The sequence below is a fragment of the Cervus canadensis genome, chromosome 3, assembly GCF_019320065.1.
Source record: "Cervus canadensis isolate Bull #8, Minnesota chromosome 3, ASM1932006v1, whole genome shotgun sequence".
Classification (NCBI taxonomy): Eukaryota; Metazoa; Chordata; class Mammalia; order Artiodactyla; family Cervidae; genus Cervus; species Cervus canadensis.
The window spans coordinates 43298402-43317899 of NC_057388.1; the positions used below are offsets into that span (position 1 = coordinate 43298402).

Below are 19498 nucleotides of genomic sequence, written 5' to 3' on the forward strand. Positions count from 1 at the left end.
AAGACTCCAACTAACTGAGTCCTTTGTAATGGGTCACTGCTGACACCTCCCTCTCAGCACTTCCTACATTCTACACTCTACAGCATTAATGTCCCCAAGCATGGCATGCCTTCTTTATCACCAAGCCTTTGGAATACTTCTACCCAGCACTCCCTTTGTTTCATCTACCCCCATGGGTGAGCACAAGCACACATGTGCACACACAGATACACACACACTCTTTCCATCTTCACCCTCCTTCATATCTTGGCTTGAAGAAGTGATTCTTGGGACTTTCCTGGTGATCCAGTGGTTAAGAATCTGCCTTCCAGTGCAGGGGGTACAGTTTGATCCTTGGTTGGGGAAGTAAGATCTTACAAGCCGTGGGGCACCTAAGCCTGTGTGCCTCAACTACTGAGCCCATGCAACACAACAAGAGAGCTCGCACACCACAACTAGAGAGACGCCTGCACGCCACAACAAAGAGTCTGCGTGCAACAACTACTAATAAGATCTGGTGCAGCTAAATTTTTTTAAAAAGTGATTCTCAAAATGTGGCCCCAGAGTAGGTAGCAACAGCATCAACTGGTAACTTGTTAGAAATGCAAATTCTCAGGCCCCACCCTAAATGTACTGAATCAGAAATTCTAAAGATGGGGCCCAGGAATCTCTGTTTAACACTCCCCTCAGGTGATTCTAGTGTGCAATAAAATCTGAGAAACACTGGTTTAGACAACACTTTGTCCAAGCAGCTTTCCCAAACATAACCCTCCAGCTGGCTCCTGGAATCGGGATCTCTTCCGTGCGTGTCCACAGGCCCCTTGCTTCCTCCTGGTCACAAGGCAGTGTCCTTGCCTCCTCACTTGCTAAGCCCCATGGGCTCTCTCTGAGCTCCCACAGACAGGGACTTTATCTTGTTTACTGCTGTCTCATAATGCCTGTCATATTAGTAGCTCAATAAAAAGTGGTGAAGCCAGAGTTCAAACCCAAGTGTGCATAATGATCTTTTAGAAAGATAGACTACAAGCACCAAAAATAAGAGAGTTAATGCACTGAGGAAATTGGTAATGAGCAGCTAGGATTAGGCTTCAAGTAAATGCTTTCATCCTTGCCTAACAGAAAGGAGACACTGAGTAGGTACAGTGCCTACAAAAGACTTTAATAAAACCCCAGAGAGGAAAGATGCACACTGTTGAATCAACTTAAAATCCCAAAAACAGACTACCTGACTCTAGCCCTCCAATCAGATAAACCAGGCTCATCATCATCCTGCCTCTGTGTGGCCAGTTCCTCCATTGCTTGCATTTTAATGCACTGTGTTACTGGAGTTTCTAAAATGCCTGAATCTTTGGAAATTTGGCCGAAAAGAAGAATCTGGGTCATGCAACTGTGAAATCTAAATAATGTAGAATTAACATGTCCATCAACTTTCACAGAAGTGATGCTAGTTTGCAAACTATTCATTAATTCTGCACAATAACAGCAACTGGGTACAATGCAGACAGCAAGCTGGAGATGAGAGGCTCGTGTAGTGCTAACCTGGAGTACTATTGGTGATGCCTAGGAATGAACTGCGTCTATTTTCTGCATAGAAGGATATGACTATTTGAGAATTTGGGGCCCATGTTATCAGAGTGGCTGTATAATTACTGACTCTTGATCCTTTTCAGTGTGACTATGTGATTCACAAAATACTCCCCAAATTATGAAAAACTGTTCATGAATCAATAGGAAACTTGAAAAAATGAACCCTTCTTCTTAGAAATATAACAACAAAATGGCTATATCTGAAAATCAGAGCAACCCAAAGTCAAGTCCCACGTCTTAACTAGCTATATAGACTACTTCTTGTTTCTGTATCTCCTGCAAAATGTGGTAATAATACCTCTTTGTAATGTTGTTTTGAGTATTATGTGAGATAATACATGTATTCTCCTCAACACACAGTTAATATATAAAATAGCTCTCTTTTCTATTCTTCCCAGTCAGAATTAGAGAGGGTTATCAAAAACCAAGTAGACTATGGAAAACAGTATGGTGGTTCTTCAAAAGATTAAGAGTAGAACTACTGTATGATCCAGCCACCCTACTTCTGGGAATATATCCAAAAGAATTGAAAGCAGAGACTCCAAGAGGTATTTACACACTTGTGTCACAGCAGCATTATTCATAATAGCCAAGTGGTAGAAGCAACCCAAACATCCGTCTACAGGTAAATGGATAAATAAAATATGGTATATACATATAATGGAATATTATTCTTCTTTAAAAAAAGAAAATCCTATCACATGCTATGACATGGATGTGCTTGGAGAACATTATGCTAAGAAAATAAGCCAGTCACAAAAATATAAATACTGTATAATCCCATTTACATCAGTAATCTAAAATAATCAAACTCATAGAAGCAGGAAATATTAGAATGTTGGTTACCAGGATCTGGGGTTGTGGTGACTCAGACGGTAAAGAATCTGCCTGAAATGCAGGAGACCAGGGATTCAGTCCCTGGGTCGGGAAGATCCCCTGGAGAAGGGTATGGCAATCCACTCCAGTATCTTGCCTGAAGAATTCCATGGATGGAGGAACTATAGTCCATGACAGTGCAGAGCAGGGGCTATAGTCCATGGGGTCGCAAAGAGTCAGACACGACTGAACAACTAACACTTCACTTACCAGGGGCTGGGGGAGAGGGAAATGGGTAACTGTTTAAAGAGTATAGAGTTTCAGTTTTACAAGGTGAAAAAGTTCTGGAAATCCTTTGTACAGCAGTGTGAATACACTTAATACATGGAGCTGTACACTTAAAATAGTTTATATGATGAATTTTAGGTTGTGTGTTTTTTAAGCACGTTAAATTTTTTTAAACTTAAAAAGCAGACCTGATTCCCTCCCTTTGTTCCACCTAAAACTGTGTGCTCCTGCTCTTGTCACCACTCCTTCTCAGCTCCCTTCGCTGCCCCCTTCTCCTCTCCCACCTGTCCTCTGCTTGTTGAGGTTGTTTAGGATTCCATCTTTGGCCATCCTCTCTGCTTGTCTCACACTCCCGGGATTTCAGCCACCCCTGTGACCTTACCAGACACTGACATGATGATGACTATTCACTGCTCTTGCCCAAGTCTCTAAAAGAGGGCTTGGAGCTAAAGTAGGTGCTCAATAGATATATTAAGTCAGTGAGCATCTAGAGCTCTAGCTCTACGCAGTGGACCCTGCCAGCTGACTGTCCCACTGGTCTGGCAAATCCAGCATATCCAGATTTTCATTTATTTAACTTCTCCGAGGTGGCACTAATGATACAGAACCTGCCTGCCAATGCAGGAGATGTGAGAGATGAGGGTTCAATCCCTGGGTCGGGAAGATTGCCTGGAGGAGGGCATGGCCATCCACTTGAGTATTCTTGCTTGGAGAATCCCATGGACAGAGGATCCTGGCAGGCTATATAGTCCACAGGGTCACACAGTTGGACATGACTAAAGTGACTTAGCATGCATGCAAGGAAATAAAGAAGCTCCTCCTTGTCATCTTGGTTAATATTGTCCATATTTTCCCAACCTTCTTTCACACTGATATCCAAACCCTGTTAATCTCAAACTAGAGATGTCTTGAAAATCTGAACACTGCTCTCCTTCCCCAGGGCCACATCATCTCTCAAGTGGACTATGGCAGTAACTTCTTCCTTGTCTCCATTTGCTCCTCCAAGAAGTCCCTTCTGTGCAATAGTGCCAAATTTTTCTTTCTGAAGGGCATATCTCATTATGTAGCAAGGTTGCTTAGGCTTTAACCCCTGTGAGCACATCCATGGACTCTTATCGCCTATGGAGTTATTTCACAAACATTGGTTGGGCCAGTAGTGCCCCTGTGTTCTGGTCCCCCACCATCTCTGACTCCAGGTCTGCATCCCTCTGTGTGAACAAACTCTCCCTCACCCCCAACTTCTCTTCATGGAAACAACTCATGCCTCATGGATATTAGATGAAAACTTACAAAGGAGCAATATGGATGAGGTATGAACAATTTCACTTTGAAAAACTTCCCCCCTGAGCACAGTAGTCCAGCCAGCTTGGCTACTGACTACAGACTGAAATGTTTATACAAAGTTCACATACCCACAAGAAAAGAGGCAGGAGCAGGGACTGGCTCGCAATATTTAGAATTACAATAATAAATATCATCAACATCAAAGTAGTATAGTGGTTAGGAGCCAAACTTTGGTATCTTCTATAGGTAGATTGCTATTTGCTCAGTCTCCTCATCTGCCAAATAAGATTAAAAATAATACCTACCTCATAGAGTTGTCAAAGTTTGGACAAGATGATATATAAAGTGATTAACCCAATACGAGACATATGTAATGCCTAATAAATGGCCACTACTGTTATCATAGAATGAACTTTCTTATTCTGCTACTTTAGCATGTGTTCCTACTAACAGACCTCATCAACATCTTTAGTACTATTACTTCCTTGTAGGTAGGGGAGAAAGAGGGATTGAGATAATAGGTGCCATACTGAATAACATGGTGAGATGAAGGTTCATGATCCTGGGGAAGACGTGTATGTGTGTGTGTAAGCAGGAGTGTGTACAGTGTATGAAACTTAAACAGAAGATTTATATGCCTAATAACGTTGTTATATATGGTTAGTACAGTTAATTCTGCTCATTTTTTCTGGTTACACAGTTAAGTTTAATTACCCAGATTATATGAATGCATTTGTGCTATTAGAAAAATAACTTTTAAAGAAACAATGTAATATATTCTAAAAGCCCAGTATTGTTCGACCAAGATAGTTCTAGAAAATTCTCTTACTGCACCCTGTATATTTCTCAGCCTTACTGCAGTATATGATTATTCAGATAGATCTTTGCTATTACAAGCCACCTAACATTTATGCTTTGTTTTGTTGTATATGTTTTCATTGCTGGGCATTGTGGCACGTACTCTTCCACTTCTAAAAGGGGCTGTTCTCACAGTTGCACAGACAACCACTCAGAAGCCCTCACCATCATCACTGAAGCCTCATGTTATTCATCTTATGCTCTCTGCCCTTCAAGTTTGGGAAAGTAAAAGGGTCAGTTGCTCAGTTGTGTCTGACTCTTCGTGACCCCATGAACTGTAGCCCTGCCAGCCTCCTCTGTGCGTGGAATTCTCAAGGCATGAATACTGGAGTGGGTTGCCATGCCCTTCTCCAGGGGATCTTCCTGACCTTAGGATCAAACTCGCATCTCCTGCATTGGCAGGCGGATTCTTTACTGTCTGAGCCACCAGGGAAGCTCCTTCAAGTACAGGAGAGTCTTGTAATTCCTTTCAGTATAATTTGGGTAACTTGTTGGAACACAGCAGCTGTGAAGCCAGAAATTAATGTTAGCTCATTCCCAGGGTAGTCACATGTCCTAAAACAATAGAAAGAATGAGAATAATAGATTTGGAATGGTTATCTACCTTGCATTCTTTTCCACTGAATTTTTAAAACCTGGGCAGTGCAATCTATCCCTAGTGAGGCTTTTGTATTGATAAATTGTGTACAGTACCATAGGAGGAGTAGAAACCATTTCTTTCTGATCACACATAGGAAATTTAACTCCCTGATGAAGAACCTTCCCAGCCATTTCCTTGGTTCTGTTCTTATAATCTCTGACACATGATGTAGGTCAACTAGTTTATAGTCTAAAATGCAGAACAGAATCACCTACAGCCTATTAGGGAGCTCAGCGTGTGTGTATCCAGAGATATGAACAAACTATTCAAGACTGTCCTCCACAAGGCATCATAGGTACTCCATCCCAAATCCTGTCAGCTGCAGCCTCTCAGACTGACTCCGTTAACTTTGCTCATTCTCTCCACACACCATTTCACACTTTATCTTTTCAATCTACCGTAGGGCTTTATCCAATGGGACTATAAAACCTTTTCCTGTTACTTTGCTCTCACACTGTTGAGAAAGCTCATAGTACTCTATTTTATGCTTAAATTATGTATGTGAGAAGATGAACTGAGCCTGGAGTTCCAAGTCTAATGCTTTCTCACTGACTAAGGCCAGCTGGTACCGTGACTTTCTTGCGTTTCTACTGAGGCTAAGGCTGTCTTCTCCCTGCCTTCTTCAGGTGAATGCTGTGAGAATTGCTGAAGCCCAAGAGAAAGATACTGTGTCAACAGTGTATGAAGATGTGGCCATTCATGGGCAAGGAGGCATTTTCCTGAGGTGTTTGTGAAAGAAGCGTCCAAATTGTACTGCCCACCTCCTCTGACTTTCTCTTCACCTTCACCAGTCTCTCTCTCACATTCTTGGGCAGGACTGCTTGCTCATGGTAATTGTGGTGAAAGTCAACAGCAGAACAAAAATTATAGCCAGAATTACCCTGGAAAACTCCTTTAGGAAAGCACTGTGTCTCTAAATCCAACACATCCAACTTCTGCTGGTGTGGAAAGCAATTGCTGCCTGTTGGTTGAATGCCATTCTTGTATTTATAGACTATGCTTTAAAAAATGTCTTTAAACTTCAAAATAGCCAATAGACCAAGATGCTCCCAGTATGAAAAGCACAGGGGAACTGAGAGGGGCAAAGTAAAGGCTGGGATTCACAGCCCGTCACATGCTCATGACAGCTTCCCTTCCAGAACTACTCTGGAAGCCAGTAACCACCCTGTACCATTTAATTCTGCCTACCTCACCCCCAACTCCCTGTCTCTGTGTCTCCCTGTCTGTCTGTCTGTCTCTGTCTGTCTCTTTCTCTCTGTCACACACACACGTGTACATTCTCACACCACAGCTGAGAAGCACATGGTGTTCTTAGTGAATACATGGAGAGAACTTAGCACAGATCTAAGAACAGAGGTCAGGGAATAAGTGAATTTTAAGGATAGCGAACTCCCAGAGAAAAGAGGATAGCCAAGGGGCTATCTTTACATGGATTGGGTTTCTGGGGTTTCCCATGTTCCCAGCCAGCCTTCAACTATCTGCACAGGAAGCCACCGTGAAGGAAATAAAATTAATATAAAAACATAGATTCTGGCGTCCTGTCCCACTGCCCAGCCTACTAGAAGTAAAAAGCTTTGACTTTATTTCAAGCATCAATTACTCTTTTCCCACTGTTTTCTACTACATCCATATGTACCTTAAAATGGGTTTGGACAACTCAAATCATTGAGTAGTAAAAAAAAAAACAGAAAAATTACCTAATGTAGCCATGTATTCATAAACTATGATTTTCCTAAAAGTATTAGTCTTCAGCATTGACTATTACCAGCCCTGGGTTCAGGTGGCTATGGCTGACTTAGATATTTATCGAGAGAATTCCCTTCCATACACATCTCAATGGAGGAGTGAAGCCTTGACAAGACTCTCTGTCAACTTTCTGACTGATTGTAGGCCCTAACTGTTTCTAGGAGCTCTTCTCTTCTCTGTAACATGAAAGCATTGAATTTACTTTATATATTGTAGAATTTGTCATCCAGGCAAGTATGTCTCTGGGTTTCTGAATCTCCTGATTTACCCTGCTAGGTTTTTTATTCAAAACTGCCTTTCAAGACAAGAAGAAAGCTGGTGATGGCACTTTGCTGAGTAGCGTAAACCAGATGGACTTTGTGTGCTCACCAGGGCTCTGTGCTCCAGCCTGGCTCCATGACTGCTTCCACATGCAATTCCAAGTGTTGAAATTTATCCTGAAGCTTTAAATGATTTGAGTCCTTGTAGCCTGACCTATTTTCATTGGAAAAGACCCTTTTGCTGGGAAAGATTGAAGGCAGAAGAAGGGGGAAGCAGAGGTTGAGATGGTTAGATAGCATCACTGGCTCAATGGACATTAAATAGAGCAAACCCTACAGTGAGATAGTGGAGCAGAGGAGCCTGGCATGCTGCAGTCCATGGGGTCACAAAGAGTCGGACACAACTTAGTGACTGAACAACAAAATTCTGACCTATTCATCACCCCAAGGCAGCTCTCCCCACAAATTCCAAAATCTCTTTGTACACAACTTAAAATCAAAATGTTCCTCAAGTTGCCTTTTTGCTCTCTGGGTCCAAATCACACATTCACTGGTCTCCCCACAGGTACTACTTTTCTACAGTGCCTCTTTCCTGTAGATCCTGCCTCCTACCTGAAAACCTGCCAGCATTGCCTGGCCATGTATATATATCCTTTCTGGAATTTGCTTGCTTTTTTGATACCATCCAGTTTTGCAGTGTCTTGTTCATCCCTTATTTCAGGGTCACTCTCCCCAACTAGATTGTAAGCCACGTGTGGGCACATCCTCTTTTCCTTCTGAAGCTCATGGTTCAGGCTATAGTAATCTGAGTAATTCTTTGATTATGTTAGGATGCCGAGCCCATCTTCTAGAATTCACCCTTCTGAAATATGTTGAACAAGACATTCTAGTGCATTGAAATTCATATCTGACTGACTACTAAGTGACAAGATTCCTAATTATTTGTGACTTTGGAGAAGCCACATAATCTTTTTGAGCTTCATTGTCCTTGTATACAAAATTAATATATACCTTTCTATCTCCGAGGTTCAAATAAGGATCAAAAAAGAATAAGCAAAGCAATTCATATCAATAAAACACTGAAATATATACATTTAAGTATCAAGTTATTGGTTTTTCTATGCATTTTTGACATGAAAGTGTGGGTAGAGCATCTTGAACTTTCTAGATCTTCCACAAATCTAAGGCTTTACCACTGATTTTCTGATTGATATTCTGTTATTTTTGCCATAACCTGCTCCCTTTTTTTCCATGCTTCTTGTTGGTGTAACTGGAACAGTCTTTCTGAGCTGTTTCCTCTTGAGTAACGAAGTTATCACTGTCATGATATGATCTGTAAAAGGGGGAGGATGTCATTGGCTTAGACGTCCTTGGCATCAGAGAAGCTTTCTCATTGCTCAAAACAAACACAGAGAAGTACAAAGGACATTTCAAAAGCCTGGGCACTGAGCCTTTGGGCAACATTTCTATTGACAGGGCTATTTCTGGCATAATTAAAAAGGATTCAATTAATCATGGAGTTAAGTAGAGAGAAAGACTTTCTGGCAGCCTTACATCACAGGCTCCTTGATATTTTTAGCTTCCAGCCATGTGATCCCTACAATTCAAGAGTCTTCCCACCTGCCTGCATCTTTGGCGGCATGGCCGGAACTGCTGGTTGCCTTGCCATCCTTGGAGTCCTCAACTTCTCTGGGCTACTGCCACTTTTGCCAATCAAAGATGGAGGTAGTTTCTAACTTTCAGGCATCTTAAGGGATATATTTCATGCCTGATTAGAAATAATATTCTCCCAGGAGTGCAGAGCCTTGGTATTCTTGGTTTCCAAGGCAGCTATGTCTGATTCACCTGGCCTATCAAACTTGGACAATCTTTATCTGACAGTTAGCTTTTACAAGTCTTCAGTAGTAGCTACAGGATGATTTCACGTTTTTCTTCCTTGAGATACTATGCTCTCAGGAACCTGAGGGCTTTTCTGAGAGAGTTCGCCTACTCCCAGTCTCCCAATGGATTATAGAAAGATACTGGATCTTTAAGAAGTTCAAAATAGCAAAGTTTCCATACTGCTGATGGAAGGAAAACATCACATTCTCATTCAAAGTCAAGAATAGAGCATTTCCCCATCTGTATCACTCTTGCCCTCTCTCCCACTTCCCTTTTCCCTCTTCCTTCACCCCACAAAGGCAAGAGGGCCTACAACCATCCAGTGGATAGGGAGACATCTTGGAAAGGAGAATGGATAGAAGTGTATGCCTCTAGTCCCCTTATTAGTTGAAGACTTGCAGCCTATAATTTTTTTTAACCTGAGGGAAGAACTATCTATAGCTAGCTTCTTCCCTAGAAACCATAACATCTCTCTTCCACATTTGAAATAAAAAACTACTAGAATTCTCTGTGAGTCCAAACTCAATTACAAATGAGTTAATCATTTCTGTCATGGCTACTTATTTCAGTTCACTTTTACATGGTACAATCCATAACTAAATAGCTTGTCCACTATTGGCTCTTTCAGAGTTCTTCAGGACTCAAGTGGCAAAAGAGTCCTGCTGCCTCTGGGGAAGAAGGCACAGGCTGTGTAAAACGCTCTCTGAAGAGCAAACCCAAGCACTTTGATCCCGTGCCTTGTTTCTACTACTGTAACTTGATCTTCATTTACTAGACAAGGAGAATCTATTCTGTTTCTCCCATATTCAGTAACTTGTAGGGCAGAAAAATAAGATGATCCACAGATAAGCTGAAAAGTTTGAACAGCGGATAGACTGACTCTTTCGCCACTTACATTTTCACACATAAAAAACTGTTTTGGAAAAAGTTTCTGACTATGCAAAAAGGGATGTGTGACCAAAGATGTAAGTCTCACGAATATTTTGTGAGTTGACCATTAGTCTGTCTCAGACCCTGCTATTTGCTCGCATTTATAAGTTGCAGTCCGCTGTACAACTGGATGGTAAGTGAAGCATGTAGATTTTCATTACCTCCTGGAGAAAGGGGAGAAAACAGAGGAAGGATGGTAAATGTCTGTCATAGAAACTAAGTGTTTAAATCAAAATGAAAACAAACAAAAAGACTAACATTGCATTATAGGAAATGAGCCTTAGAAAGTTGGCTGTTCATTGTGAAGAAATTCAAAATGTACTCAAATGACATATCTGTCTCTGGATCTACTAAGATCAGCAATGAAAAAGCAATATTGTCAAGGAGAGTAATATGTCAGGGTGAAAGTCAATAGCAGCCACAAAAAGGTAATAAATTTTTCCAAAGAATGATTAGAACCTACGCTTACAGAATTATATCTGTCATCAGAGTGGCCACGAAGAAACTAGGTGGCCCTGCACTCCACAGCTGATTGAACAGGAGCAGGTTTAGGCTTGTCTTGTTTTTTTGTTTTTTGTTTTTTTTAGCAACTTGGCCCCAGTATAGTGGCATTTTCCCTAACTGTGAAAGATTGTAGCACTGTTGACTAGAATATGATGGAAATTTGACCTCAGAATAAAGTTGGGCTCTCCTTCCAGCATCATTTTTCAAAGTGCTAAAGTTTTATGTTATCTCCTTTAGAAGGTGTCTCTCTTCCAAAGAAACTCTAGTAGTAAGGAGCCCTGAGTTAAAGGCTTTGGGATCTGTTAATATAAAGTCTGGATACAGACAAAATTAGTCTAGGGTGTTAGAAGTCAAGATGAGGTCATCTTTGGGGGGCACAATATTGTTGGGAAGGGAGTACAGATATATGGATTCTGTTTCTTGAACTGGGTGCCATCTGGCTAGGTGTTCCCGCTTTGTGAATTCACTAAGCTAACATATATGATATGCATACTTTTCTACATTTACTACAGAAGTACAGTACACATTAGACTTTAATAAGGCATTTACATTAAGAAACCTTTGCATTCTCTTGCCAAATTTTCTCTAAATAACCAACAGATTTGAGGGAGGTCACTTGAGCCCCAGTTTCTTGTGCAAAACGAAAAAGTGGACCAAATGACCCCAGTGCTGAAGCTTCTCAGGCCATCATCCTTGGCACATGATGAATGCAGAGCATTCACTTTCCAGCTATTAGTGACTCGAATAATAATCAGAACATGGACAAAGTTGCCACAGGGCCTCCCAGAAGAGGGAATGAACTGAAGGCTGTGTAAATTTTCTGCATGGGGAGTGATGTAGAATAATGATTGGAACTACAGGGCTCGTGTTGATAGCAAAGATGAAGAATTCAGGTGGCTGTCAGTGTGGGCCCCTGCTTTTAATAGCAGATGTTCATCCCACAACTAGTGATGTTGCGATCATATTACATCCAAAAACCAATGTTTCTCTAATAGTTTCTTCTCAAAAGTAGCTGCTGGAAAATGTGATTCTGTTAAAATATATTATAGGAACTTCCAACCAATCCTCCAGTTTCGTGTTTCAAGCACTTTCTTTCCTTTCTTATTTAGTATGAAGTGAGCTTGAAGGTGACCTGTGACTGGCAGCTAGGGAAAATTGGTAGTCTCTATCATCAGTGAGAAGTTGCCAATCACACCTCACAATGGATGGGGAAAGCCCAGGGCCTGGGCTGGAAGGTCTTTGCTGTATTGATAGAAGAAAAGACTGCAACCTCCCTTTGATAAGAAAATGAGCTATACCTAATTCCCTGTGGGCTTTTCCTATAACTTGAGTCTCTTGGAAGGCAAAACATGTTTAGTAGAGAACCAAAAGGAAAAAATAAATGATTTTGATAATCCAATGTACAATCAAATGAATTAGCACCTGGGCACACAGGGAAATTCTTAAAAATCTCATGATCCTTTTCTCAAGTCTCTCAAGTTCTCCTATAGATAGGTCACCTGATACTGTTAAGCCACCTGCCTTGTCCTCCTGAAAACCATTCTGGGAAACCAGGCCAGACGTGCTCACTGATGGCCATCGCTCTTCTGAGTCCCAAGAATAATCCTTTGGTACAAACATAGAAGTGTATTATTTCATCCTCCAGCAAACGTGAAGGGAAACAATAAAATGAAGGAAATGCAAATCATGAGCTGCCACATAAGATTCTAATTACCATAATTTGACCCATCCTCCTTTCTACTACTGGAAAGTCAGCCTTCTGGATGAGAGGGAGCCAAGAGGGCGAGATAACAGCCTTCTGTTCTCTCTCCCTGCCCCTCATCTCCTTTCTTTCTTCCTCTCTTCCTTAAATGCTGTTCATTAAGACAATGGTTCTTCTGACCGTTTGTAAGCCTCAACTGTATTAGTGAAAGCCTTGCATGACTCAATAAAATGAGCTAAAGAAAAGGAATAGGGAGAAAAAAGCAGACACATGCTGTCTCTTTATTCCCCAAAGCAACTGTCAGTCTCTGAGTATTTTCCTAGAATCTGCCAGAGATCTCTTTGGAATCATCTCTGTTAAATACAAGGACAGTAAATCTAAGAGGTCCAGGTCTTTCATGGTATGGTTTGGGGAAGTATAATAATTCAGAAAAGGACCAATTCAGACCCCATATGTCCAGTCACCAGTCACACCAGGCCCTCCACTCTGACAGCTCCTAGAATATTTCTGTTTCTTAGATTACTCACAGCTCTGCCTCATCCCTGACTTCTCCAAAACTACTTGAGGTAAGTTGTCTTGGCACAGCTTCTTATATTTATGGTGGTAAATGAGCCAGGCTGGGAGACATACAAGATGTGTTAGCTTCAGTCCTATTAGAATTCTCCTAAAATATCCCCATTAACACCTGAGCCTTAAAAGCACATCCCTGCTCTCTGAGCGCTGGGGCTTCTGCCTTCTTCTGTGACAAGCGCCATAGGAACGGGCTCTGACGTCACCCTTCAGCCCATGTATGAGATGTGATGGGATGCTCCAGTGGCAGCTTTAAATCAGATGGCTGAGGCCTTGGGAGCACAGCCCCAATTTAGGACTCAAACAAGTCATTAAATCAAAAGGCTGGCAGCTCTTTGATAGTATGTGCTGCTGACAGAGGAGGGGTACCACTCTGCTGACCTTTTGTATTGGATAGCAGTTGACCAGGTAGGCTGTTTTAGTTTCAACCACTGTGCAGGTAAAATACAATTTAACAATACAAAGGACATGTTTTCAAGAAGCAAAAATGTCCTCAAGAAGCTGGTGTCCTTCTTAGCACTGGTGTGGGGGGCTGCTAATCAAGGAAGACCAGAAACGGTCCACGTAGTTGGAGGCAGAAAGTAAAATATCAGCAGGCTACATATGATGGTCATGAAGTTGAAAGCAAGGGGAGGAATCCATAAGATATTGGGAATTTAAGGCAAATTTATATTCTATATCTGAGTGAACTGTGACAAGAGAGAAAGACAGCCAGCAGGGTACGAATAAGAAGACCAGGTTGGAGTCAAGGGCTACAGATCAAGCAGGAAGGATATGATGGGAGACCTGGTTAAGCAGATGTATCCGTTTGGATGTTTTTGGCAGCAAGTAACAGAAAATCCAACTCAAAGTGGCTTTAACAAAAAGGGCATATCTTGGATAAGATAACTATAAGTCCAAAGGTAGAATAGGCTTTAGGTTTGGCTGACCCAGAGGCCAGTTATTTCATCAGGGCCCCAGGTATTTTCTGTCTCTCTGTTCTGCCAACCTCAGTGTCAACTCCTTCTGAAACTGGTTCTCCTCTTGGTCGCAGAATAGCTGCAAGTTGCATTTGGGCTCTCATGCTTTCTCTTTCATATCCAGAGAGAACAAGGGAGTCATTCCTAGAAGCTGTCCCAGAAAAATGAGAAGAAATTTTCCCCAAAGGCCCTATGACCTCTCACTCCATCTCATTGGCCTGAATTATGTTTCATGTTCCTTCCTGAACTATTATAACCAGGTTGAGATTATTTCGATTCACTTAAATACATCAAGGTTGATTCCTGGAATAGGAAATAGGGTCATCTTTGCCTAACTCCATGGGCAGCCTGGGAGAGATAGATAACTCATCAAAGTCAGCATTCTCCTAGGAAGGAGACAGTGAATGCATGTTGTGTAAGTGACTATAATAATCACTGATGCTGCCCACCAAGTGTTTCTGGCTTCCCGCCTTCCTGGCACATGATGAGATTGTCCTGTCTGCTTCCTAGAGATTGAGTGAGGTCATGACACTGTTCTAGTCAATGAGTAGCGAGTATTGTCCAGACCAGACAATTTTAACAGACAATGTGATGCCTCAAGACCTATCTTTAGTTCTGCTTGCGAGACAAATGAATGCTCAAAATTGTGGCTGCTGATTTGGTTCACGTCTCTGAATAAAGAAGCATAGAGCAGAGCCCCCAGCCAACTCATGTGAAGATGAACAAGAAATAAACTTTGTTGTTAAAACCCACTAAGATCTTTTTTTCTACTCCAACATATCTGTCCTTGATACCTCTATAAACAACATCTGTGGCAGCAGCTAATGTTAGCTCTTGGGGTCTTGTCCTAGGTAAGGAGGCCAGGTGAGGTGGACATCAGTATCACATATCAGTTACTATGAGCAGACCAGGGTGAGCAAGTCTGTGCCAGAAAAACAAAACAAAACAAAACATTGTCCCGAGAATCCCCTTCTACAGACAGAGCTGCCAGTTTTGGTTCTTGTCCTCAAGGGAAATGAGAGAAAGAGATTATTCCTAATTTGTCTCTTTTAAATAATCTAATGATCTTAAGGGCATAAATATATGCCTGGCATATAAGAAATAAAAAAAAGAATATACTTTCTGTTGTATTTTTAATTAAAGAGATTACTCAAGAGATTTGGGAAAAAAGGATTACTCAAATGAAGGGAATCTGAATTCATATAAACAGTTACTTAGGATCAGAAATGTATTCATGGAAAAAATAACCTACAACATAGAAAAAAAAATTTAAGTCTTACATTTATTAAAATAAGTTTTAGTTTTTGAAATGCATGTGAAATATGTAGGTATTGCTAATTGATATGTATATATTACTACACATAGGCAGTGTTTATTGCTCTAATGTATAATCAACCAAACAAGTATAATTTTGGTACCATTTCATCATATAATTGGCTTTTTATTGAAATGGGATTGATATAACACTGTATGAATTTAAGGTACACAGCATGTTGATTTGATATATTTATATATCACAATGTGATCATCACTATAGTATTAGCTAACATCTATGTTCCATCACTTAATGATCATTTCTTTTTGTGGTGAGAACAGTTAAGATCTAATCTCTTAGCAACTTTGAAGTTTGTAATATGGTATTGTCTGTGTATCAGATCTATAGGATTTATCCACTGGTTACAAGTTTGTAGCCTTAAAAATCTCCCTAATTCCCCCAAACCCTGGTAATCATCATTCACTGTTAATTCCCTTGTTTATAAAATGTCAGCATTTTTTAAAATATGAACAAATAGGCAAATAATATAGGCTATCCTAGTACCAAAAAGGTAAGTGCTATAAAGTCTGTGGATAGTTTCTGATTGGTGAAAGCTTTATTGTCAAATGAAAAATAAAACAGAAGAAAAGTCTCAAATTTTTTAGTGATTAATAATTAAAATACCTCTTCCGTATATTCAAATATATTTTCTTAAAAAAACTTTTAAAACCAACTCCTGTCTCTGTCACTGCTTTTTCCTTTTGGATTGACTCTGACCTGTATATGTTGAAATTTTTTTTTTAACCAGTTCAAAATTAACTGGTTGGAATCATATGGAATTCCCTGGTATATAATGAATCATATGGAATTCCCTGGTATATAATCTGAGAATGGTTAGGAGGATGATTTTTTTTTTCCCCCTGAGAGTAATGTTTAAGAGTCAGTGGTTTTCCCTCATATAGATGATTTATATTGCTGCATTCAAAAACACCCTGTCTGGTTGTTGAGAGCTTCCAAAACAGCATATCTGGATAGTTTTGATTAGGTCATAATCTTCAAAACATGGCATGATTTCAGTGACAAGGTGCTCATAGTTTAACTTTTTTGTGTCCTATTCTAAAATGCAGTTAAAATTCTGTGCTTTAGAGCTATTTTTTACTATCATAATTTCAGAGGTGAAAATGGTCAGGCACATAAATTGTTACTGGGCTGTCTACTGGCTTGTGAAAGGGCACTGGCCTGGAAGCCAGAAGGTCTGGGCTCTGGGCTCTGGACCTGGCTGGCTGATGCTGCAGTCAGCAACGTCTGGATGGGAGTAGAGTCTCAGACATGTGCTGGAAACACATACAGCATGTTCACATCCAGACAGCTGCACCAGCCTCACCTCAAGAAGAGATTCCCTTCCCTTTGACAAACGATCCTCGTGGGTCTGTCTGGTCAACATGAGATGCATGGCCTATGTCCCACCCAGTCCTCCCCTAATAGTTAGTCCAGGGAGAAAAGCATCCCAAAGCTCCCAGACCCTGGGCTCCCACTTTTTTCATGACACCATAGGGAAGAATCAGATTCCTCAAGGACCACCCTTGGGCATTGACAATCCCAGCATCTAACCTTAGGAGCTAGAATCAGACAGTGCTGGGCAAAGGAGTCCCAGCATCTCTCCTAATGATTTCCATCACGCCCTTGCTTCCCACACACTGTGCCCTGAAGTGCCTCATTTTCCTTTTGCTCTTACCTTGATTAATGCCCTTCATAAGTTTGCCTTTCCCACAACTCACCCTGCAGGCGCTGCTCAGGCATAAACTTGGCTGTCTTGATCTCCAGGCGTTGTCTTCCGTCTACTTTCCTGGCAATTGTGTTGGCAGCCTTCGACCTCTTGACCCACAACAGTTGGTGCTGGAGTCTCTTGTTCTGCTCTTCCAGGTGGCCTTCCTTTTCTGTGAGCTCAGGACACCAGGTCTAGGCTTTGTCCTTTGTTGCTGTTTTGTAAGTGAGTTGAAATTTTAAACAGTTACAAAGGCAGATCATGAAGAGGCTGCTGTCCCTCAACCAGTGATGTTCTTAAGCCTAAGGCTGACAGTGCCTTCCCTTTGAGAATTTTGCTCAGTGATTATTGAGTTTACATCTCAGTTTTCCAGATATACTTCTCTCTTATTGAAAGGCAAAATGAACTTTGTATTGCTGCTTAAGTAGGTTTTTGTGAGCTTTCCAAGAGGCATCAAGTTCTCTGGGATCTGGATGGATGGATGAATGGATGGATCTGTATGAATATATAGGTATGTATGTATGTGTGGGATCTTAGGCTTCATTGTCAAGCAGGATGGAGAACTCACCTCCTACCTATCCAACACCCCCTCCCAGGATCCTCCCAGCTTCTGTTTCTCAAACCTCTTCTCTTCTCTTCCTTACACTCATCCACTCCTATTATTTTGACCACCCATAATCAACCACTCTGACCACAACCACTGTTGAGCTCCAAATCCTGTTTCCAATGGCCAGTGCAGGGTGTCTTGAAATACCTTGTTGTTGTTTAGTTGCTAAGTCAGGTCTAACTCTTTTGTAACACCATGGACTATAGCCCGCCAGGCTCCTCTGTCCATGGGATTTCACAGGAAAGAATACTGAACTGGGTTGCCATTTTCTTCTCTAGGGGATCTTCCCAACCCAGGAATCAAACCCATGTCTCCAGGTGGACACTTTACCACTTAGCTACCAGGGAAGCCCCTTGAAATACCCTGTTGTTTTTGTTCAGTTGCTAAGTCTTGTCCTACGCTTTGCAACCCCATGAACTGCAGCACGCCAGTCTTCCCTACCCTTCACTATCTCCCTGAGTTTGCTCAAACTCATATCCGTTGAGTCAGTGATGCCTTTCAACCATCTCATCCTCTGTCACCCCCTTCTCCTGTTGCCCTCAATCTTTCCCAGCATCAGGATTTTTTCTAATGCGTCAGCTCTTTGTATCAGGTCACCAAAGTATTGGAGCTTTAGCTTCAGCACCAGTCCTTCTAATGAATATTCAGCCTTGATTTCCTTTAGATTGACTGGTTTGATCTTCTTGCTGTCCAAGGGATTCTCAAGAATCTTCTCCAGCACCACAGTTTGAAAGCATCAATTCTTAGGTGCTCAGTCTTCTTTATAGTCCAACTCTCACATCCATTCATAGCTACTAGAAAAAACCATAGCTTTGACTATATGGACCTTTGTTGGCAAAGTCATGTCTCTGCTTTTTTAATACACTGTCTAGGTTTGCCATAGCTATTCTTCCAAGGAGCAAATGTGTTTTAATTTTGTGGCTTCAGGCACTGTCCACATTGATTTTGGAGCCCAAGAAAATGAATCTGACACTGTTTCCACTTTTTCCCCATCTATTTGCCAAGAAGTAATGGGACCAGATGCCATGATCTTCATTTTTTGTATGTTGAGTTTTAAGTTAGCCTTTTCACTCTCCTTTTCACCTTCATCAAGAGGCTCTTTAGTTCCTCTTCACTTACTGCCATAAGGGTGGTATCATCTGCATATCTGAAGTTATTGATTTTTCTCCTGGTGATCTTGATTCCAGCTTGTGTCTCATCCATTCCAGATTTCCACATGATGTATTCTGCATATAAGTTAAATAAGTGGGGTGACAATATACAGCCTTGATGTACTCCTTTCCCAGTTTGAACCAGTCTGTTGTTCTGTGTCCAGTTCTAACTGTTGCTTCTTCTCCTGCATACAGGTCTCTCAGGAGGCAGATAATGTGGTCTGGTATTCCCGTCTCTTTAAGAATATTCCACAGTTTGTTGTGATGCACACAGTCAGAGGCTTTAGCATAGTCAATGAAGCAGAGGTAGATATTTTTTTGAAATTCCCTTGCTTTTTCTATGATCTAACGTATATTGGCAATTTGATCTCTGGTTCCTCTGCCTCTTTGAAACCCAGCTTGTACATCTGGAAGTTCTCGATTCATGTACTGCTAAAGCCGAGCTTGAAGGATTTTGAGCTTAATCATGGTAGCATATGAAATGAAAGCAATTATACAGTAACTTGAACATTCTTTGACATTGCCTTTCTTTGGGATTGCAATGAAAAGTGACCTTTTCCAGTCCTGTGGCCACTGCTGAGTTTTCCAGATTTGCTGTCATATAGAGTGCAGCACTTAGACACCTCAAATTCAATCTGCTGCTGCTAAGTCACTTCAGGCGTGTCCGACTCTGTGCAACCCCATAGACGGCAGCCCACCAGGCTCCCCCGTCCCTG

At 41.3% G+C, this 19498-nt stretch overlaps 1 protein-coding gene across 6 annotated transcripts in view; it reads left to right on the top strand.

Annotated features, from left to right (window-relative positions):
- Positions 1–19498, top strand: part of LHFPL3 (LHFPL tetraspan subfamily member 3) — a 613796-nt gene that overhangs the window by 462368 nt on the left and 131930 nt on the right. Inside the window, exon 4 of one of the 6 annotated variants that reach the window (XM_043463008.1) lies at positions 6079–10517. The exons of the other annotated variants lie outside the window; for them this stretch is intronic. Coding sequence (XP_043318943.1) covers positions 6079–6101 — 23 coding nt within the window. The 3' untranslated portion in view covers positions 6102–10517. Of the gene's footprint in view, positions 1–6078; positions 10518–19498 lie in introns of those variants that run through there. 6 annotated transcript variants of the gene reach the window in all.